Raw genomic sequence first — 24,516 nt, 5'->3', positions numbered from 1 at the left:
AAGGACGATCCTCCTACTGTTGCGACAGCCGCGAGTTTGAATCCTGATAGGGTATGGTCGTAAATTTATGTTTGTGATTCTCCTAGACAAGAGTATAAAATCCGACAAGGAAAATGATTACAGTCACGCCATTAACTAGGTTGGGTAAGACAGAATGTCGTCTAGGATGATTTCTAACTCATACTCATATCTAAATAGTTCACGACTGTTTTATGGTAAAATGAAATGTGAAAGATATTGAGACAGGATGTATTTAAGAATTTATGCTTTTTCCACGTTTGTCCAGCCAGAGTGAAGTTCATATTTAACCTGGAATCATTTTTGCATTTTCAAAATTAAAAAGTAAAATATGATGAAAATGTCCTTCTGGTGTCTCAAGCGGATTAACTTTTAACATTCAAAAATAGGTAAATGAATGATGCTCTGTCTAGAATATCCTGTAAACTGTTACCTTCCAAATGCACTACAGTTTGACTTTATTGAAGAAATATTACTATAAATATACGATGTTTTATTTATGCGATAATTTTTTCTGAAACCAAAAAAATCTAGAAAAAAAATTATTTTTTGCTCTACCTAATATTATTTTACTTAATGTTAAACAAAACAAAAACATAAGTAATGTATAATAAAATAGAAGCTTAAATGACAGTGTAAGAGATTGCCCTTTCCCAAGTTTCTAAATACTCCCCATTTGGTGTATTTTGTAGTATTCCAGGCTGGACTGTTTTCTTATTGTGTTTGTTGTTTTATTCTTGACCCTCCAGAACTAGTAATATCGCATCTTTTAACTTTGAAGACTGTTAAAACTGCGAGTGATCATTGCTTAGCACTAAAAATACTAGATACATATCCCATGGTTTAGAACTAGTTTTTCATGTTAAGATTCGCATAGATTCCAATGAAGAATATGTTGTTTATCAGTAGTAATATGCTTAATCTTCAGAATTGTAAGTTAAATAAATAAGGTAAACTTAACTGTCATTTGACGTTTTGGAGCTCTGCATCTTATTCTTTTAAAATCACAAAAAAACGTGGATATATTTCTATTTTAAATATAATTTTTAATTAATTAATAATTTTAAAGTGTCTGTAACAGGTTATATGTTTAGTAATTACTATAATATATATCAAACAATCTCATTAATTGTATTTTTATTAAAACAATAAATAACCAAAAATCTGTAACAAAGCTAATATTTTATTAAGAATTATTAAATTATATCCATGTGTCTTTAAAAACTTATAACTTATAAAACTAAACACCCGGTATTTATTATACCACAGAATTATTCACAACATAAGTAATAGTACTCATATGTTACCACACTGATATTATATACAATAGTTTTTATTGATATCGAACACCTGATATTTTCCCCGTAGAAAAACGTGACATACAACATTCATTATATTAATCGTTTTTCTCATAAAAAGATAAATGCTTATTGGAAACTATTATATTAACCAATCCGAGAATATGTATTTTTAATAGCATTTTTTATTATAAAATAAATTACATATAAATAAATAAATTAGGGCTATTGGTATGATCACAGCAGTCAACAATCACAAAAATATTCTGATGCGATCGGATTGATGGATTTATAAAATTGCGCGATATAACTCCTTCTTAAAGAATCGACCTAAAGGATGTACGTGGTTGTTGTCCCGCCTGGATAGCTTTAATTATACGTGAATTATTTGTGAGTATACCACTGTTTCTAGGGGTATTTTTCATAGTTTTCTTTTTTGTTCTGGCCTAAAACCAGGCGGTGAAATGCGTGACGTGAGTGACAAGTTAAACCGGGTTATGTGGGACTGCCTTTGGGCTTACCAATACACTAAAGCGAAACCTGCGATTCTATTGGTTCCCGAACTTGTGTTAACACTGACTGCAGCGACGGATGAGGTCGTTTCAGCCTGGAAAAGGGTGAAGTTAGCGGTGACGCGGTGCTAAGCTCCCAACATGTCGACAGCTCGCGAACAAGCGCGTTTTCAAAAGAACTTGAGTTGAGTTGTTGATTGTGGAATGATTGAGATATGAAGTGCTTGATTTCTGGAGTGTCAGTTTCCCTGTGAATTTGATTATTTCTGACAAACCATGGAGCGTTTAAGATTCTCCTAAGAGGAGCTTATTTTCGAAAAGTTGAAGCCGTTTCACCTGGTTGGGTGTAACTTGAAGTAGACATTAGATCCGTAGAGGGGTACGAACCGGATTATCATCTTGTAAAATAAACATTTAATGGAGATGGGAAGTCTGCTAGAAAGGCAGATGCTTTTTATGGAAAATGAGAGCCTGGGTTTTCAGGGGGTTGATTTGCAACCTACAGAATTTGAACCACTTGACCGTATGATCGAGCTGCTTCTGTAAACGTTCTTCAATTGTAAACTCGAATCTGTAGGCCGTGAAGAAAGCAGTATCGTCAGCGTAAAACGCGACGTCAATGTGCTCTTTTCTCGGCAGATCTGAAATAAAGAGGTTAAATAAGGCTGGAGTAATTTTTCAAAGCTCGAATATTTTCTAATTCGAATAGTTAGAAATCTTTGATCAGCTTCAATCCTCCTTCTGTGACCTTACAGCTTTGACTACTACATTTCGCTCTAATTTCACTTAACTACACCAATACCAAAAGGTCCTTAGTCTGGAAAATATATTGGTTTTTTGAAAAATTGGCATTTTTGGTAAACTTTTCTACATTCATAAAATATTTACATATATGGAGATTTTTTCATTTTGTTCTGCACGAAGTTCTACAATTTTTGCAGTTATTGAACATTTTATCTGTCTTAGTACAGCATCATATACCACTTTATCATTCATATCTAGTGGTGTATGTAGTATATAATACATACATATACTTTAAAATACATAGTTAATGCTCATACAGAATAATATGATTTTGATGCTTCCACACCTAACTTCATTATTTACCAAATACATAGCGGCACGCGCTTAAATATTAAAATAAAAAAAATATTCATTTTTAGTAAATGGTAAAGATATTGGAATTTTATAAAATGACTCTTGCAAATTAGTCATCATCAAAATGGTTTACCAAGACATATTCACCATTTTTAATTGACTTCGAAAAATTAGGAGGTTCGGCTGTATATATATATTTTTTAATGTATGTTCGCCGATTTCAATATTCGAAAGAGTGCACTTCCGAGGTAGACCTATTGGAACCAAATCAGGATCTGTTGGGGGAAGGGGTTGGTGAATCGAGGGAAACGTTCAAATTTGCATGCAACAAATGCGTATACAAAGTTTTCACATATCTTTTATCTAAAATAATCAGATATTTGGGTATAATGTTATTGCTGAGCTACTGTGACAGAACATCGGAAGTCGTTTAGTTCAAAAGCCATTCAGCTTGCTTTTGAAACTCTAATTATAGCATATAAGACTTCGTAGATATGTTGTAGACAATTGCTTCTATGGTGTAATGGTTATAGCGTTTACCTCCTAAACGCAGGTCGCGGGTTCGATTCCCGGCGGAGATGACAATTTTTTGATGTTTAGTTAGAACCTCTGTCAAATCACCTAGGTAGCGGACCCCGGGGAATGAAGCGCTCCTTATTTTCAAATATTACTTCTTTATACCTATTTTCAATGATACGGGCTGCACCTTTGCTTGGCCTACCCATCGTAAAAAATAGAAAAATAAAATATTTTAACAAAAAATTGAACCGACTTCAAAAAATAAATAAAGAACTCACTAAAAATTAAAAAATAATTAAACTTAGATTTTTAACACAAAAGTAAAACATTTTAAAGGCTTTATTTAACCTATCTACTACACGAATTTTATATTCTACTATATACACACAATTTAGATTAATACATATCTAAACCTGATTATCTCTTTACAATATTATTTTAACTACTACCAACTGATCATTTTGAAGTCGGTGTTGAGCCCAAAAAATACAAAAATAATAATATAATTTTTTAACATATTTTGACACTAAAATACGAACAAAATAAATCTAATATAATATTATTCTTTAGGTTGATGATTATCTGGTGAGTGATAATGTTAGTATTAATATAACAGTTCAAAATGTAACTGTCACATGTTTCTACTAACATTTAATAAACTTCTTTCAATGTATTTTGGTTGTATCTAAACCGTATCATCCTGATGGCATTGCTTCAAATGATAATGAATGGCGTGATGCTTAAATGAAGCATAATAATAACGTTTACGAAAACAAATGCGAATTTTATTCAGTAAACTTTGTTCATTAAATGTGCCACCTGCATTGAGGTTATGGAATAAATTTAAAATATTTCTAGGTGAAGATATTTTAGATAATTTACCAGAATGAAGCGTTTTTTTAACAGAGTTCTATTAGAAATTAAAGACCTTCTGAACGCCCATAGAATGTTGTCATTTGTATATTGCATTTATACAGAAGCCTAAAAAATGTTAAATGTTTTGATTAATTCAATAGAGTATATTTTATTTTGTGAAAATGAAAATATAAAAATTGAACTAAATAACCTAATAGGTTCTATGATTTGTTAAGTTATGGTTATGGAGGCATATTCACCGAACAGGATAATAATCACATAATTGTTCACAAACTAAGTACACTGTAACGAACTGACATTATAACAAAGTGACGTAGCGTAACTTCAAGTCTTCTACATTTTGCCTTCTATCTTGTTTACAAGCATCTTTTAAAGTAAATTTTACCATTAACGAGTTTATTATAATGATTCCAAAACATGGGAAATCACCAAACGAAATAAAAGCCTATAGACCTATATCACTGCTGCCAGTAATATCTAAGGTTTTTGAAAAATTCCTGTCGAGGAGAATAAAACCGATCATAGAGAGAAAATACCTAATAGCCATACACCAGGTTGAGTTTATTATCAAGCATTCAATAATAGACCAGGTCCAGAGAATAACAGATGTTATTGAAAAAGCCTACGAAAGTAAAAAGGTATGCTCAGCTATATTCTTAGATGTAGCACAAGCCTTCGATAAGGTTTGGCATGAAGACCTTGTTCATAAACTACAGAAAATGTTACAAAAACAATACACCGAACTATTAAAATCGTACATTACAACCAGAATTTTTATAGTCAAACAAGGAGAAGCTTAGTCTACAATAAATGAAGCTAAAGCAGGTGTATCACAAGGAGGTGTACTGGGGCCAATGCTCTAACATATCTACTCTACACTTGGGATATACCACAAATGGGGAATATTACGATGGCTACGTTTGCTGATGATACTGTGATTAAAGCTGTCGGAGACAATAGTGAAGAAGCCTTACGGAAATTACAACAGGCAAGTGATAATATAAATAATTGGACACAAGATTTGAAAATAAAAATTAATGAAAGAAGTCTGTGCATGTGCAGTTCATCTACAATCAGACCGTACAAGCACCAATAACATTAAATAATACTATCATTCCATATAGCAACAACGCTAAATATCTCGGAATAAATCTTGGTGTAAAACAAGAAAGACAAGAAAATAACTGGAATTGAAATGTAGGAAAAAGTACAGGCTAACTGGAAGAAAATCACAATTATCATTACATAATAGATTCGTATTATATAAGCAAATACTGAAACCTATATGGACATACGAAGTTCAGTTGTGGGGATGTTCTGCAGAGTAATATAAACAAAATACAAATTTTTGAGAACAAAGTCCTAAGAGGTATTGTGGGCGCACCCAAATACTATAGGATGGATTAATTTTCTATATCGAGACCTTCAGATACCCACAGTTAGTCAAGAAATCAAGAGAATTGCAAGGGGGCGTGAGGAAAGACTCCATTCTCATACGAATTTTGAAGTATTGCAGCTTTTGGATACCATCAGAACAGGACACAGACTCAAAAGAATTAAACCATTTGATCTTGTGTAGTGAGGTGCATATAATAAAAAATACAGCAGTGATATGTATAAACATTATTTCATTAGAGACTGACATAGGGCCGATGGTTCCTCCTTGTTATATACCTAGATATTCGTATCATAAGTTATCATAAAGACAAATTGTAGGTTAGTCGGAAACGACTAGTAACAATGTAATAATTAAATAATAATAAAAAAATTATCAGAGTTTTACAGAAACCAAAACAAATACTAAACTGACAGGATAGCGGGCGAACAATAGTTATAACAAAAACATATGATTAAGAATTAATATAAGTAAAATTCAAGTAAGTGAATTCCTAGATCATTAAGTTTATCAATTATAATTTCAGATATTTGTTTTGTTTTTTGTCCTTCAAGTTGGAAAGGGAGACCAACAATTAATTTTTATTTCAGCATTAGCATAAGCTTTCTTGTTTGAGACAATGTAATTCCATGAGTCATTTATTCCAATTTATTAAGCATCAGGAGTGTTATATATAATTATGTAATAAGTATTTGCCTTTTTTTTAATAACATAAAATTTCACACGTTAACCAGCTGAAACCTTTTGAAAACTTGAACCTCAGGATACAACATATTTAAAAAATTATGATAATTTAAAAAATATATAACTCTCAAACCAAGCAACAGAATATTTACCTTTAAAAATTAATTAAATCGTACTGATTTTTTTTAAAAATTTCTGGGGCTCGGACAACTTCTTGATTGTATAAACTTTCTATCATCTTCACTGTTTGCTGTTGTTATTTCAAGTTTGTAATAATAACAAAAGTATTTCAAAATATATAGAATCAAAAAAATACCGTGAATTGATATTTTCAATGCTCGCTTAAACGAATTGTCAAAATTCTTTTTGTCGTAATTGTTATCAGTTCATAAATTAGTCTTTGTGATTAAAATCAATACTATAACTTTTATGTACGAGTAATGAAATACAATCAAAGCGGGTTGAGATAATAGAGTGAAACATTAGCATCTCTTTAATCAGCAATTAACGTTTCAACTGAAATTCACAACGCCAAAGTAAAAGAGAAGATGAATGAACATTGTCTTGTAAGTTTGAGATAGATAACCCCTGATATTTTTGTCTCTTACGAAACAATTCGTACCATTTTCGATGAATCGAAATGGCACGGGGGAACGAATCGCTCGACTAATTCTAAAATACCATAAGGTCGCCGATCCCTTATTGATAAAACGCATTGGAATTGGCGATGAGTCATGGATATGTGAGTTTGACATGCAAATCAGTCAATAAGATTCGGAGTGGCGCCTTCCAACTGAACTGAAGCAGAAAAAAACACGTTCAAGTTAATAAAAAATCTAAGTAACATTTACAAATTATAAGAAGAACAACAGGCAGTACATAAAGACCATTATCGTCAGAAAAAGGTCAGATTTGTGTAAGGAAAACTTTTGGTATTGCAGCATGAGATCGCTAAATCTCACAATAATAACATTGTGAGCGAATTTCTGTGAAAAAACTCAATAAACCCCATCGTATTCAGCCGATATGGCTTCTACCGGCTCTTTTTCTGTATAAAACTCATATTACCATCTCGAGGCACCCGGTTTCATCGAATAAAAGACATAAAGGAGTATTTTCAGCTAAAACTGATTTCAATTCTAATAAATACCTTTAAAAAAAATTTTGATAATAGGATTATTTCTTGGCGTAAATGTATTATTACAGAATGGATCTACTTTGGAGTCGGTACAATACATTTTGATAGGTCGTAAACACGTTGTAATATATTGATCAATACCCAATACTTTTTTAAAAGAATTTATGTTATGTTTCGAAATAGAAAATTGTGTTTTTTTATCGAGTGACAAAACTTATTGAATAATTTGATATATTGTTATAGTAAAAATGTTATCTTAAACAATATTGGTCAATACAAACAAGAAAACAAGGTTGAGGGCGACAGAACCTGTCTGTTATAATATACTAGATAATATTTATGTTATCTAGTTTATTAATATATTAACTAGGTAATGTTTTTTATAGTGTTTCATAGTAAAAAATATTATAATTCTTTTATTATTTAATGGTTATTTCGATTGGGTGGATAAATAAAGTCCTAGTTAGATGATGCGAAGCTGAAAGATCAAAAAGGATAATGCTTTTAAGTTGAAAAGAAACGATCGATATACAAACATATTTAGATTTTTTTCTTGCTGAGTTCGATGTCCTATAGTTTGAATATTTAGTAATAATCAAAACTGTTGCTTTTTCAATATGGAATTGAAATGTCATTTTAAAAACCACATCAAGAATGGATACAACAATATTTAAAAATGAATATATCATCAAAATGTGTGCAGTCTCATTATCTAAATGGAGGATAGGTATGAACCTGGTATGAATGATAGAGTGTGTTTGAAACATTTTAAAATTTTGAAAATTTGAAAATATATTAAGAAGAGTATTCGAATTTTAACTGTAACTACCATTCGCGAACAAATATGGAAAACTTCATTTTTCATATTTAAAAGTTTTATTTCACAAAAACTATTATATATTTATTGGGAGAAATACTGGAAAAACTATTCATAACCTGGTACATCTTTTGGGCAACATGCGGATGCCGCGTGGGTAAAATTTGTTTTCTTTGGGTGCGATCCAAGAATCTTTTATCCAAGAATCCAAAGCTTTTATTTCATAGGGAATGCTTGTTGAATGACGTCTAATGAATGGTCGAGTCTTCATCAAACCTTTTCATCAAATAAACAGGGACGTTAGTTATCTTCTACGTAGATACCATCTAGTTGAAACCTTTTGAACCATTATCGGTAGGTTTTTACACTAATACGTTAGTCACCATTTGTCTTTATTGTCAATATATGTAGTTCAGCATTTTTGCAATGGGCCAGATGACTGTAATTAGAAATTACATTCATTACAATTGACAAATTACAATTACAATTAGGATTTAATTATTAAAAATACATTTATTTTAAAATTAAATGTGTGATTATTGAGATTTTACCAAAAACAAAAACACAACACTTCAATATTCACCATGTTAGATAAAACAAATTGAAGTCACACACCGTTTCCTAATGATCATTTCCGCATTCCAAAATTTGAACTTTATAGCGCGTTTCGATTTTATTTGATTACTTATCTTATTCTCACATAAAAAATTGGTTTTGTGCAACCAACGGAGAGAAAAGAGGAATGAAAAAATCGAACTGGGATCAAGATAAATAAGCTAAGTTTTCCTACAATGGATTTGTCGATAATGAGTGTACTGTGTGGCTGTAACTGAAAAAATAATTTTAAGAAGAATACTAGAACTACTATAGAATTTTTATAAAATTTTACACACATTAACTTTTATGGAATGTAAGTGAGTGACTACTCTAGACGTAGACTATGAAATGTGATAAAATACTGAAGAACGTTAAGTAATATCGATATCGATATAACACTTAGCACGAAAATTAATAAATACAGGTAACAACTGTAAAGGATACCCTATAATAGCACAATCGCCACTTCGGAACTCTGAAAATAATAGCAAAATCAAATTGTATCGATGGCAAAACTACTGAAAAATTTTGTGATTAACCTGAGGATGTACCTGTAAGCAGATTTGAAGAGGCATCTATAAATGTATTTGACAGGGCTACCAAAGTATTAATTTTACATGTTTGATAGTATTTGTGCCTCAAATAGATGGATTACAGTCTTATATACATATGCAACTACAATTATTCAGCAAGTACTTCGGAAAATCTGTGTTTAGATATTCTTTAACATATCAAGTTCTCCCACGAATTCTTACTCTATGTATCTGTTTAGTTTCTTTTACTTACTTGACTTTACTAACAGTGACAACATTTGATTCATATATTGGCGGTACATAACTATTGTTCGAAATGATTGAATCTTCTTTATGTTATAACACACATACCAGGCTGTAAAAACTTGATAATATCACATTTTTCTATCAAATAAATCACCCTTAAGCTGGTGAAGTATAGCCTATTGAACTATCGATGTACAAGAATTAAGTAATTTGATATTGGCTTTTCATAATCCAACCATGATGGCATTTGATTGACACTTATTAAAGGCTTGAATTTAATTAATTTTTTTCTTTGCATTTTGAGGATATATGGTCATTCAACGGTAAACAGCAGTGAATGTTCGATGGATTCAAGATTTTCCGAGAGAAGAATTCTTTTTAGTTTGCATTTGAACTGATGGCTCTGGTTGTGAAATGTGACGAATGAAAAGGTGTAAAATAAGGTAATGACGTACAGTGGTCACAACAAGTCGCCAACTATCTCCATTAAAATAAAATAGTTTTAAAGTAAATTAAAAGTATTTATTTTAAAACGTATGCCTTTCACAACTGTTACACCCGGTAGGATTTTGAGAGATCGTAAGGCTATTTTTGTTAATGCATTCATTTGGCCGAAATCCCGGATTGGACCGGAGTTTAGGTAAAATTTTAGCAGTTCAAGCTATAATGTTACTAGAGGTGGATTTGAAGTATTCATACTCCCATGCCCATAAATTATTAGAACTAAAACAGTCCCAGTCCGTGGATTATTGGTAAAATAATAGCACTTCAGGATATCAGGATATCAAAAATGGACTGAGTTTGTTGTGAACCAAATTAAACTAGTGGAAGCGGTTCACGGTTAACATAGGAATATAAGAGCAAATTTCAATAGATTATTGAAATTTGGTGACACTAAAACGTTAGAAAAACGATTCCATACAAGTTATATCACGGAAATTTGAATAAAAACAATGCACATGAGAAAATTATCATCAAACTTGTGGACAAGGGTACAAACAACACTATATTTAGGGCATAGAGTATAATTTTTGGAACATTTTTATCATCACCGAATTATAAATTAACAAATAAAAGGGCTACAAAAGCAGTTAGGAGGAGCTATCGAAGAGACTTTCCAACATCGATAGGAGAACAAAATTATATATAGTTAACACACCCCTTTGATCGCTTCTTCAGGAATATGTTATATAGTGATACGTAATGTATTTATACTAAAAGGGTTTCATTTATATTAGAATAAAACTGGACCAACAGTATTATCGTCAGTGTTGCTCCATCGTGGCGCCATGTCTTTTCGTAAAATTAAAACAGTGTTCTAGTAAATTAAATAGTTTATTTTAAACCTTACCCGATTCTTGTATATACTAAATTCGTATATGTAAATAATCCAGTTCATATTTAATTCCAATGTCATGTAAATACTATGCATGTTTGTTATACGCAGTGAAAATAATAAAGAGAGAAGGAGTTATCGATTCTAATTGTTGTGGTTTTATTTCTAGGTATGATGATAGCCAAAAAATCGATATTCCGACGGCTGAATACATGTGAACCAGACGGATTTTTCGCCTCCAACGAACACGACAGAGTAAGTGAAAATCAATACGAACACCATTAGCCTTTATTTCGTACGTTGTATATTTTTTTTTTCATATTCGAATCGAAAACGGTCTCGGCCGGTAAGAAAAGAGTTGTAACAGTAATTTGTTTATCATTACGGACACATTGTGCCGGAGACCGATGTCCATTTATATTTAATCAGTTCATGACAGGGATTAATGGCTACATTATTGAAATGAAAATAACACCTAGATTTCCTTGTCGGTCATTGAACTCGATTTTTGTTCTAGTAATTTCATACTTTTTGAAAAGATGGATTTAGATATAAATAGTTTTAATTTAGGTTATTCATTAAGTTCCTGGAACATTATTTGAACATCTGAACATTGTCTGCACAGTATAACTAAGTATTCGAGATCATTTTCAAATGAAATCTTCCCTAAGAAAATCGACAATTAATCTGTGTGAACATACAAAGAGTAAAATGGTTATGTGCATTGTTTCATTTACTTGAATAAGATTTCATAAAAATGTATATCTATCTAGTTATATATTTATTTTTTATAATCTGTCTATTTATATTCTTCACAAGAAAAACAATTATCCGTAGACCGCCTGCAAACTGTTAAAAAATAAACACAGACTATTCTAAATCTTTTCTACTAATTAACTACAAATTTTTTTGAGAAAGACCGCCAAAGTTAGTTAAATAAAATATAGATTGTTTTAACATCTACCTTATTCATTAGATTTAGCTTGCTTTAACTTCTATCGCTCCTCTTAACTCAATAAATTCTTAAAAATTACTACATTAATGGGATTAATGAATTGGGAGATCGTTGAAATAAAGAAAATATACCCAAAAATAAAATAATTATTGTAACCTTATGTCTTCATTATTGAACAACATAGTATATCTAAAATATATTTTGATTGTTTTCAAGACTTCGGAAATAATCTTCAAATCAGCATCAGCAAATATTCAAGGGAAAAATAGTCTTCTTGTCTGACAACGCTTGGCCAAATGTTGCAACAATTTTGAAAGATAGTACTTCATCCAGTGTATTCACCAAATGTAACGCCTTCTGGTTATTGTTTGTTCAGATCGATGAAGTGTCAATATATTGTGACAATTGTTCAAAATAAATATCGTTAACAAATGAAAAAAACATCATAATTATACAAGCACTTAGTAGCCCCAAAAAGCTACAATTTAAAAGAGTTAGGGAATTTGAAAACTGGCCTTGTTGGGACCAGATTCGTAAACACACATAGACCAGTGATGAAAGCATATTATCAGTGAAATTCACCAGTAATCGATACCCAGAGCAGATGGTATAGACCACTTATATTATTTATGTTTCATCAATGATCTTAGCAGTGTAAATGAACAGAGATCAACGAAATTGAATGTATGCGTACATTTGAATTATCGTCATATTATCCACATCTTCGTCTTTATACACTGCTTTTTAGCAACAGAATAACACAGACTACCAATGTCAATATATAAGATCAATAGACATCAATCAGAAAATTAAAATTCAATCATTTTCTTGGTTTCATGAACTTGAAAATCGAAAATAAAATTGAACAGTCCAATAAAAATTAATTAGAAAAAAACATTTTATCTATTTTGTTCAAAAATGTTAAGTTGTAAATTAATTGAAAGGTTACACAGAAAGAATTTCCAAAATAAACATTCATTTAAAACCAATTTATTCCTTAAAAAAAGTCTCTGTTCTATGCCTACAAAAAAACAACATATTTCAAAGTTCTTTTCTATTTTGTCTGAAATAATTAAATCTAGCCAGGTATCGAGGAAAGGTGCTACTTATCTCACCTAAGAAAAAAGTTAAAATTGCTTCAAAAAAACATCAATATGAACTACTAAATGCAAAAGAAACAAAATAAAAGTTCCCCCAAATTATGTTCGGCACAAAACTCGAATAAATGAAAAGAAAAAAATAATCTGATACAAAACCGTTAATATTAACACATCTACACCCAAAGTAACAAAACAAATCCAACAGTCTTATTTTTATCAGAATAAAATTATTTAAAAAAATCTTTTAAAATAAAAATGTATTTTTATTTATTTCAATGATTAATAATTTATTTTTCAGGGTTTTGAACTGCAGGAAGAGGGAAACTGCGCTGCGGTAGTCGAGTCAATTCGATTTGGCTTGGTTATGCAACTAAAGGAAACAATTTCAGTTTCGAGCATCCAACAGAGACAGGAAAAAATCAATAAGTAAGTTTCGTTTTTTCGTTATTTCATTTCTAGTTCATAGTTTAAAAATAAATATAGTTTAACTTAATAATAAATAGAAACAGGAAAATTAGTGCGTAGAATATTCTAAATAATTCCACTAGAATGGAAAATCCTTTCTGGACGACTAAACAACATGTTGAGTTGGTCATATTAAATGTTTTTGGCTAGAAAACTTAGTTATTTATTTTGTCTATGTCATCAAATAATCTCAGTTAAGTTATGCATGTTACTATATATTATACGTCGCTATATACATGACGATTTTCTTTATAAAACAATGCCAAGACTATAAATATCACTTGTTATCATTTATCATAAATATGTCGGATCATTCCAACATCGCATGTCTGCAGATGAATAATCGTGATACTGTTTTCTTTTATGATATTAGTTTTTGTTTATGTATTTAAAAAAGGCAAAAACAAAAAATATATATGCTTCAATCATTCTAGTCATTAAATGTTATTAGAATTAATGCCTTTAAATTATTATTATATATATGACATGGTATTGGCATTATATATATATATATATATATATATATATATATATATATATATATATATATATATATATATATATATATATATTAATATTTGGAACAATCGACTTAAATCGACTATCGACTGTTTAGTAATTGACTACTTTTTTCTATCGACTATTTCAGTCGCTATTTTTGGTTCGACTGTTTTTACTAGTAACTGTTTTCAGTCGCTATTTTCGGTCCGACTATTTTTATTACTATTTACTATCGACTGTTTCAGTCGTTTACTTTTAGTTACTATTTTCGGTTCTACTAGTTTCATTCGACTGATTTTTAACGTTCTGACCTTGTCGTCCAAGCCGCGACCTTGAAAGTAATGCGCCGAATTTATGCTTATACAGATTTATATGTAATATATGTGGTTTTATGTTTTTTTTTGTAGTTTTCTTGTGAATAACTCTATATTGTAAATTAATATAGCAGCATTTTGGAACGCTAGATTTCGAAGGCAAAAAAATTAAATTGTAAATGATAAATAGTAAGATACTTTTGACTGGTATAATAGGTATTACTTTGGACTGATATAATAGGTAATAGTTTTTTGATAAACTTTCACGATTTTTGTCCAAGCCTCTTGTTTGCCGAAACTTTTTTCCTAAAATCTTGAAAACTAAAATTAGGTCCCAAAAGTTTCAGAAATTCCATCGATCCAAAAGATTTCAAGAATTTTTTACAGTAGCAGTTGTTAAATTTCTTTTAAAAATATTAAGCGTAAAGAGGTGAATAAAGTATTAAATATTTGTAATAAATAAATTTTCTGATAAGAAAACTCTACTTTAATATCCAACAACTTATTTTGTTGGCTATTAAGAAAAGCACCACAGTTTTTACTTGTTAACGAATGGAATATCATAACAGAATGTGTTCAACTTTTAGAGCTCATTGAAATAATGACCACCGAGTTATCTAGTGAAAGATATCCCAACAATGTTTTTGATTATACCGTTAATAAGAGGACTGCAACATTTCATCAAATCCAGGATTTTAACAAGGGAATGGGAAAAAAATTACAAAATTGTCTATAAGATGTTTTCAATAAAAGACTGGCAATTTTAGAAATGAATAAGATATACGAGTAATCCACATTTTTAGATCTTAGATTTAAAAAAGCAGGATTTGGTATAGCAAATAATGCTGACGCGATACAAAAAGTTATCACAAAAGAGATACCTTCCATTCAAAACTTCAAAAAATACAAATATAATTCCACAACTCCAAATTCAAGACAAAACTACTGACCAAAAATGTATTGACATCTAGAGATACTTTGATAAAAAATGGCTAGAATGAAAGAAGTAATTACTCCAAGTACTGCAGCAACTTTACAAATTTAGCACTATTTGGAAATTCCATTTATTGGGCGTTTAGAAAACCTATTGGATTTTTGGCAAACCCATAAAATGAAACTACCTGAATTATATCAGTTACACGTAAAATATTCCTCTATTCCCGCAACATCTGTCCCATGGGAACGAGTGTTTTCAAAATCTGGGCAAATAATTAAAGATCGCCTCACGGGAGAAAAGTTGAACATGATAATATTCATAGTAATTTAAAAATATTTCCATCCAAAAATAAATAAAAGTTAATTCTTAAAATGCTTAAAAAAGGGTCTGGTCGTTATTGTACGATCATTTTTAGGTTCACCGTGGATTAGATTTTTCAATGATTAGGTATACGTTTACATTTTATTTAGTAGTTATGGTTATCAAAAATCTTCAGTTTTTAGGTTTTGTTTAAGTTGTATTGTACTATTTATATTTATTATGCCATGTTATTTAAAAATAGCAATTAATATATTAAAACACGATAAAACGTTTGTGGTGTTATTATTCCATTACTTTTTACACATCCACAGAACATTCATTATAAAAGTAATCCTACTTCCTTTAAAATTATATTATTTATTGCATGATAATAGAAATTAGTTTTTTTTCCTTTTCAAAAACTATACAGACAGGACACATCTTTTGACACCGTCTGACATCACGAATTGAAAAAAACAGTCGAACCGTGCATTTGACTGAAAATAGTAATATTTTCAGTCGATAGTTCCTAACTCTAATATATATATATATATATATATGTATATATATATATATATATATATATATATATATATATATATATATATATATGTATGTATATATATATATATATATATATATATATAATATATTATAATATTTTATAATATAAATATATAAATAATTTAATAAATAAAAACATTTCTTCTATAAACCGAACTTTTTTGAAGCTTTTTTGAACAACGATTGCAACCAATGATGGTAATCCACTAACAAAATTTCTTTCGCCTCCCAAAAATCTAACGCTAACACTTTCTTTGTTAGATATCCTAAAGTTTTAGGATATCCTGCTACTAGTAAAGGTGTTTGGCGTATGCATTTATACAGCTTTATTAACTTATTTTTTGTTATTGTGATTATTAGATTTAATGTCGAATATATTAAGTAGATAAATAGGTTCATGAGGTAAAGAAAAATGGTAAAATTTTGGAAATAACACATTTTATTTAAAAAGGTATTGAATAAAACGAAATAATAAAAATATAATTAATATATGTCCAGCTCTGCTATTTTTGTAAAAACATCATATTACACATCATCATTATTTTTTATAAATAAAATAAGGAGGGAAATAAACATTGAATTTTTTTGAAATAACACATTTTATTTAAAAAATTATTGAATAAAATGAAATAATAAAAATAATTTCTATATATCTTTATATTTTTATAAAAACAACCTATTTAAATACATTTACATATTTAAACAATTACAAGAACTCTAAGAACCATATAAATATTACCATAAAATAGACCAAAATCGTTTAGATCAAACACAGCCAATATAGTTAAAACCAAACGAAAATGCCACAACTATATATGAAAGTGGTAAAATTTTCCTAAAAATCTCCAAATATTATCGCTACTATTCTTGATCCTCAAATCCCTAGTCAATTCAGTAATGAATTGACTATCTCGAGCGCTCGATTAACATACTTTATATTTACTAGCTAAAAATGAATGTATGATCGTAGTGTAAAGCTGAAGACATCTCAGTTAATACATCATTATTTTTACCTAAGAATAATTTATTTACCTACACTCTTATATAATAATGAATTGTATTTTCCATTATGTATGTCATTAGATCATTAGGGTGTCGTTGATAGTTTTATATTTTGTTTATCTGATCCAGGGCTACTTTTGTTAGAAAATTTAATTATTCCAAAGTATCACTGTATACTGTTCTTACATCTTAGCAAAATGCTGTCTAATTTCTTCTTCTCTGATTCTCTGAATTTCACATTCTTCGACTTTTACTCTCAACAATTTCTAACTACATCTTAGCTATAAAATAAAATTTAAATCATTATCATTAAAATATATTATGTTTAAAATAAATGTCTAATTATTACCAGTTACTACAGTTTTTGCTTCTAATTCTTGATGGGCAATCCCCATTAATGACTTGGCTACTGCCAATACAACAAAAATCACTTTCTTAGGTCGTTAAAAGTGATGTGTTATAAATTTAATAGCTAAAATTCCCACTATAAATAAAATTGATACTGTTTGGATTTTATAACTATTAAAATTTAACCTTACCTTCTCCACTTACCGTTGTTCTTCCATATTTTAAAACCAATGTATGTTAGACCACCAAGAATAACACAACTACATAACTAACATAATAATTATTATTACTATAGAATTATTAAGGGAACACAAAATCTAAATATTCTAGATTTTTTCGTTGTTTTAATCTGATCGACCGTACCGATCGACTCGAAAAGAATGGACCGCCATTAGAAAAGCAAGACAATATACATACACATGCGCCAAATCCGGAGATGTGGAGTTCGCTTCGTTTATGTCTGTACTCACCATAATACATTGAAATATAACCAACAAGACTTGACATGTAAACTGAGGAGTACATACGCGTCGCATTATTTATACGTATGAGGTATATACCAAGATGCAACAAGATCTATTATATTACATGATTTTCATATTATTTTGTCTCTCCCCTGTATGTATATTGTTAATATGACCTATATACGTTTTGTAATATGATGAAATAAAACAACCGGGGAAAACGCAGTGTTCGTGCGTTATTTGGACCGTCCTCGAGCCAAATGTAATTGATTTTTCCCTGTCTTTTTTCCGATAGAAACTAACGTTCTAGTTACCGACCTAGAAATAGTTTATTTTCATTATTGTTGGGAGTTGTCGGTGCATAAAACCGAGCCAAAAATAACGCCGACCATTGCATAAAACATATTCGTATTTTTCTAAGAACTAGAACAATAATGTATTATGGTGACTAACGCGAACATAGAGATGGATTATTGTATTGTTTTGAGGACAACTATAAATAAATAGATATGTTTTGAAACAAAAGTATTTAAAGGAATTTCTCTTGTTCAAATTGCGTTGGTCATTTTTTATTTGTAATACAAGGATTACCTTTTACATTTTAAAATTTAAATAATTATTTGTCATTTCTTGGTGATCATATTATTTTCCATGCTTGAACTGTAAGTGCCACTTTAATATAATGTTTTATGTCTGTATATACGAATTCGTTTTAGCTCCCTATTTTCTTCTGGAAACATATTTTGTTTAATCCAAATCCAAAATCATATTTTGAATTCTTAAGTTGTCACGTGTCAGTCTCTTGACGGAAGGTCCTTTGTTAAGTCTTAACTAAAGACAAAAGGCCTTATTTAGACAGCTTACTTTTAAGACTTCTAGTAAAATTTTGTTTATGCATCGATTGTAACGTTGTTCGTAATGTTGTCCAAACAATTATAAGAACTCTAAGAACCATATAAACATTACCATAAAATAGACCAAAATCGTTTAGATCAAATACAGCCAATATAGTTAAATTTTCAGCGGACCTTGATTGAGCAACTGAGCTAATGTAATTTCTCTTTGGTGGCCATACAACTCGAGCTGCAAGTTTCTACCACAATTCTAGTGGACCAAATTAATTCATAGAAATTTCAGTCCGCCTTAGGATGTTTATGTTATGATGGTTAGTTCAAATTTAAAACTGAGCTCTGTATCAAAACTTCCGCACTCAAATTGCTTTCTGTAACAAACGAACACTCTGCGAAACGTCGACTAATTTTAAGTCAACTGTTCAGATATGTGAAACCACTTAAGTCTTATATCTTGAAACGAATTGAAAATATACTACTTGTCTAACAGAACTGCGTATGTTGCAAGGTTCGGTGTATATCGGTCGTAACTCATTTTCTTTAATATTGATAATTCTTCTGCCGCGGCAAAGAGATGAGGAGTCTACGATGACTGCAATAGGTATATAGCTTCTGGGGTTACTCTGTGGTCAATTCGTTGCCACATATGTTACGGTATTCGAGAAAAACAATCCGACCGAAGCTGCCCAGAGCCCTTCAAATCAAAATGTCTGTCGATAAGACTGAGGTTGCAAGTGAAGAAATTTTGATAACCAGATAGTGACAATTAGATGCTAAGATATGCTAGAAGCTAGATGATGAAGCAAGATGCTAGAAGTTCTAGGATTTGTCGAAAAATTAAAATTATGGTGTAAAATGTAAAATTATGTCAAAGAAATGGAAAAATTAAATGAGTTTTATGAAAGTTCTTTGCTCCATCACTAAAACTGAATTAAATTAGGAACATAATCTTATAAGAATGTAACTGTTGAAGGAAAAATTGAAAAATGAAAAGCAAATGTGAAAATGAGCGATTCAGAAAAATAGATAACATTCACTTAAAACACACCATACTGCAAGAAACCTCCATTCGCGACTTGAAACCCCATTTTGCGAAAAATCTCGTCAAGATGTCACCAGTTTGGAAATATTGAAATATATGAAAATCAATGAATGGAAATAGGACGAAACAAACTGGTAACGATTACATGATGTGACCGTTATTAACGACGTTATATAAAATATAGAAAATATAAGGAAATAGAAAAAAACTGGCGTAGTGGTATCTGAGAGGCACTTCATCAGTCGATGCTAGCATGTCTGAACTGAATGATGGTCAGCAACTAAATGATACAAAATACCCTTCAATGATATTCTAGAACAACGTCTCGGTTGTAGCTCAACTCTCAGTCTTGCCATGTTAGAGCAGATCATAATAAAAAATTTCTTTTCCATCTTACCTAGCATCACCTGTCTTGGCATCAGTGAGTATATTTGTCTTTTGAAAATAAAAAAGCAAAAACATGAGGAAAATGACATTCTGGAATCCCCATTTTCAAATCTCTGGCTGAATATGAATCGTTAGTTTTGAAACGGGCTTCTATGGCTTCAGTTAATAGGTAACCTAACCAAAATAACTTTTTCGTATGTGTAACCTTTGCGATAAAAACTCTTTAACTTCTTAGAAAATATTTTAAGTATTAAATATAGTATTACAAATTTGTAAAGAAAGTATATAATAAAATAATATCTTAAAGAACTGTTGAATCTGAATTCTGCAAACGTAAACATAATGACAAAAAGTCATTTTGCATATCTTGCGAATGTGTCGTGTGAATTTTGAAAAGATGGCGTCATAATGAAAACGTCATTACAATCAACACGATACATCTTTTATGTACTATATTTGGTAACCGGGTTTTTCTTTTTTTATATATATTTTTATTTTTTTCCTGCTACTATCAGATAACGTTGAACAATTTTTGTGTCGATATTTTAAGGGTCAATATGACCCCAAAAGCAATTCACATACAATTCGTCTACAATACAATCTCAAGGGAATGACCTACTGAAAACTGAATTTTTTTTATGAAACTACAGTTTTATTATGCTTATAATTGAATCAATTTCTAAGTTATTAAACCATGAAATATGACTTATGTTTGCCTTATATTTATAAAGTATAATATATATTTAAAAATATATAAATAGAAGATATAATATAAAAAAATTATAATATTATTCTGCAGCTAGACTACACTCTGTATAGAAACCGCAATTATACGTATCAAGCCAAATAATTTGTGAGAAAATGAAAATCCTTATGCAGAATCTCTAGAAGTGGAACACAAATGACGTCAAAGTCGAAGTATTATTTGGCTTCTTGCAATGGAAAAGTCGTTTTAGTTATTTGTTAGAAGTGATTTATTTTCGATAAAGTTAAGCATATACAAGGCGTCTCAAAAAATGTTTATTTAGTTACTACATAAATTTAGTAAATGTTAGAGATGTACGAGGTATATTTACTCGCAACCTCGTTATTAATAACTCGGTGGCAACAGAGCCTTTCGCCGAATGCGCCCAAGATTTTTATAAAAGCGGCGACTTATGGTTCCACTTTAATTAAGCTTAAAATTATTAAAAAACTAACGAAAGAAGCAGAAATAAACTGAAACTGAAAAAAACATAATTCAGTTGGTCATTGAGAACGATAGAAAATATCCGAATCCTACAATTAAGAAGGACGCAACTCCTTTAAATATGCAAACTCCCCTTTTTTACAAATACTTAAACGTACACTCTTACAAAAAAGCAACAAGGTGAGAGTTGGAAAAAAATGACTACCTCTTAACTAAACCAAAGAAACATGTTCCCAAAGATTGCAAATTGTAACGAATAGTCTATTTCAGCGTCATCTTCAAACGTGAGATACCACTTGTGTCAATCTGTTAACTCAAATACGTTGATTGTGTTGATTTCGACTTTCATTTACAGGTGTTTCTGCAACCTGGCCTCTTAAATTTACATTACCCTTCAAGAGTTATTCTGTAATTCTATTTAACGTTATATATGTTATTTAACATTAAGTATACACTGATCAATATTTGCTGTGCCTCCTCGAAGACATGGCAGATTATATTAAAAAATACACAACAAATATAAGACTAGCAAGGGGTAATTAAATTATAAAATTATTCTCTATTATTCGCAGACAACCATTATAAAAAAATGTGCTTGAAGATATCATTGATGGTGAATGCTACTGTAGTGAAGTGTTTCGACTTAAAAATGCTGCGGGAGAAGCGAAAATTTAATGCCAATTAAGAAAACAGAGAACCTCTATAGACTCAATATAGATAATGTAATGTCTTTAACAAGGGAACGTATTTAAACATGGGCGGCAATGTCATCTTTAACCCATCGAGCAAAATGTTTCCAAGAAAAATATGAAAAAAGGTGTAACGTCATAATTCAAAGCTGTACACTTTATTTCATGTTATCAAAAAATAAAAAATAAATACCATTTAAATGGCTGAGTCTTGTTCTATTTCTTAAAATAATTTTGAGGGGAATCAGGAATTTAGGGAATTTAACTTGGATTACTGGGAAATTTCATAAATTGGCATTGGCAATCCTGACATAAATATCATAAGTATAATTCCTGGCTGCTAAAGAAAAATATTAAAAAAGGTGTAACGTTATAATTCAAACCTGTACACTTTATTTCATGTTATCAAAAAATAAAAAATGAATATCATTTAAATGGCTGAGTCTTGTTCTATTTCTTACAATAATTTTGAGGGGAATCAGGAATTTAGGGAATTTAACTTGGATTACTGGGAAATTTCATAAATTGGTATTGGCAATCCTGACATAAACATCATAAGTATAATTCCTGGCTGCTAAACTTACGTATAACGAACACTAATTACCATAATTTTAAGATATATTTGTTTATAACTAAAGTATTTATTTTTGTTACAGGCAAATGCTCCAACATATTCGTACCATTCCAGAAATAATCCTTCTTGGCAATCCATCGCCTAATCTCAAGAGGGTGTCGATATTCTCCTTTATGGTACGACATCCTAGAGCAACGTTCCTGCATCATAACTTCGTCTGTGCGGTATTAAATGATGTCTTCGGTATACAGGCGAGAGCTGGATGTCCCTGTTCAGGCTCCTACGCCCAGGAGCTTCTAGGTATCGATCAGAGTTTGGCAGATCAGTACGAAAATATCATTTTGGAAGATAGGTAAGTTGATAATGTTTTTTAGTCAGCATTTTGTGTTTTAATATCTAAAGCTGTCAATTGTTGGGATTTGTTACGTTTGAAAATAAGATAACGCTGCCTAATATATATTAGATTCAGGCTCAATTTATCATGCCCTTAACTAATTTTGAAAAAATACTCCAATACATTTTTAAATATTTAGTTTATCCGAAAAAGCTCTAGAAAGAAAAATGGACACGTGACGGGTTCGTAAATAAAAATTAAAATTTTTGCATTTTATTGACATATAACATATATTACCAGATTTAGATGTCACAGAGCAAAATATCATTATATAGATTTAGATATTTTTTATTATTTTAAAAATTATTGATATATCGGCGAACTAAAAATGTCGATACTTATTTTTTAATAATAACGATACTTCTTTACTCCAACCCTACTTTTTCATGAAAAATTCACTTGGTGACCAGTAGAGAAATTCCAAATCAAAAGTAGGATACTTTCCTTCGAAAACACTAAGGTTTTAATATGGACGTTTTAATTTGCAACTAAAAGTTCTATGTAATATTTTAAGGTAAATGATGTGGCTCGATGAATGGAGGTAAAAAGAAATGAAACAGTGGTGTTTACATTATGTGACCGTTATTTATTGGCTGTATAAAAAAATGTGAAAAATACAATTAGATAAAACGGATGGCAGCGGAGTTACCTGATGACGAGGCTTGGGCAGTCGATGGTGGCACGTCTATACCAAACGCGTGTTGAGCACTGAATGAATCGCAACACCCTTCAATAACATCCCAGATAAACGTCTCGGGGTTGCCGCCAGCTATTCGTTATCTGGTTCTAGTTGGCGCTGCTGAAACCCCGACCGTGTTCAACATCTGGGAGTATATTTCTGGGTATTTTGTAGACCGTTATTCCACAATGTAAAATTGGACATGCCACAAGGTCGCTACAATATATATAACTATCTATATTTTTTCTAAATATTTTAAGAAAGAAAAACGTACTTGCCATCGAGTGTAATATATATTATAATGTAATTTTTTTGTAGTTGCTAATTCATTTAGTAAAAGATACATTTTAAGGCTGCTCTGACCTCGGACAAAGTCCATCTGCTATTTTTCCATGTCTCTCCTCTCTTTATTCATGTCTTTTTCGGAGCTGTTGGCTGTATCTTCTGTGGCAGACACGTTCAAACCACTGTAATCTAGGTATCTAAATGTTTTCTTCAACTGTGCTCCGATTATCGCACGAATTATATTTGAAGTATAGCTTATAGATCTTACGTAATTGTAATAGTGTCCAATTTTTATAGCCATTCAGAAGGATTGGCAATATAAGTTGTCGAAAGAGACATATTTTGTTGGTTGATTACGTCACCGATAGATGGCACTTTTTCTCCTGTATAACATTCGGTACTAATTAA

The 24,516-nt window shown here is 30.4% G+C and overlaps 1 protein-coding gene and 1 long non-coding RNA gene across 3 annotated transcripts in view; one reads left to right on the top strand and one right to left on the bottom strand.

Moving 5' to 3' along the window:
- LOC143204552 (uncharacterized) overlaps positions 1–24,516 on the top strand; it is a 237,693-nt gene that overhangs the window by 190,849 nt on the left and 22,328 nt on the right. For both annotated transcript variants that reach the window (XM_076417141.1, XM_076417142.1), the window contains exons 5-7: positions 11,238–11,323; positions 13,422–13,549; positions 22,833–23,102. In XM_076417141.1, the coding sequence (XP_076273256.1) occupies positions 11,238–11,323; positions 13,422–13,549; positions 22,833–23,102 (484 nt within the window). The remainder of the gene's footprint in view (positions 1–11,237; positions 11,324–13,421; positions 13,550–22,832; positions 23,103–24,516) is intronic.
- On the bottom strand, positions 17,349–17,877 carry LOC143204553 (uncharacterized). Its single transcript, XR_013007630.1, has 3 exons — positions 17,746–17,877; positions 17,556–17,678; positions 17,349–17,487 (listed from the first exon to the last, which is right to left on the bottom strand). It is a non-coding gene; the product is annotated as an uncharacterized LOC143204553 (long non-coding RNA).

Source organism: Rhynchophorus ferrugineus, unplaced genomic scaffold (genome assembly GCF_030347505.1).
Source record: "Rhynchophorus ferrugineus isolate W39M unplaced genomic scaffold, kcgeb_rfMv2 rfM11, whole genome shotgun sequence".
NCBI classification, from domain to species: domain Eukaryota; kingdom Metazoa; phylum Arthropoda; class Insecta; order Coleoptera; family Curculionidae; genus Rhynchophorus; species Rhynchophorus ferrugineus.
Note: the sequence above shows the minus strand (reverse complement) of the source record. Positions and strands in the feature narration are given on the sequence as shown.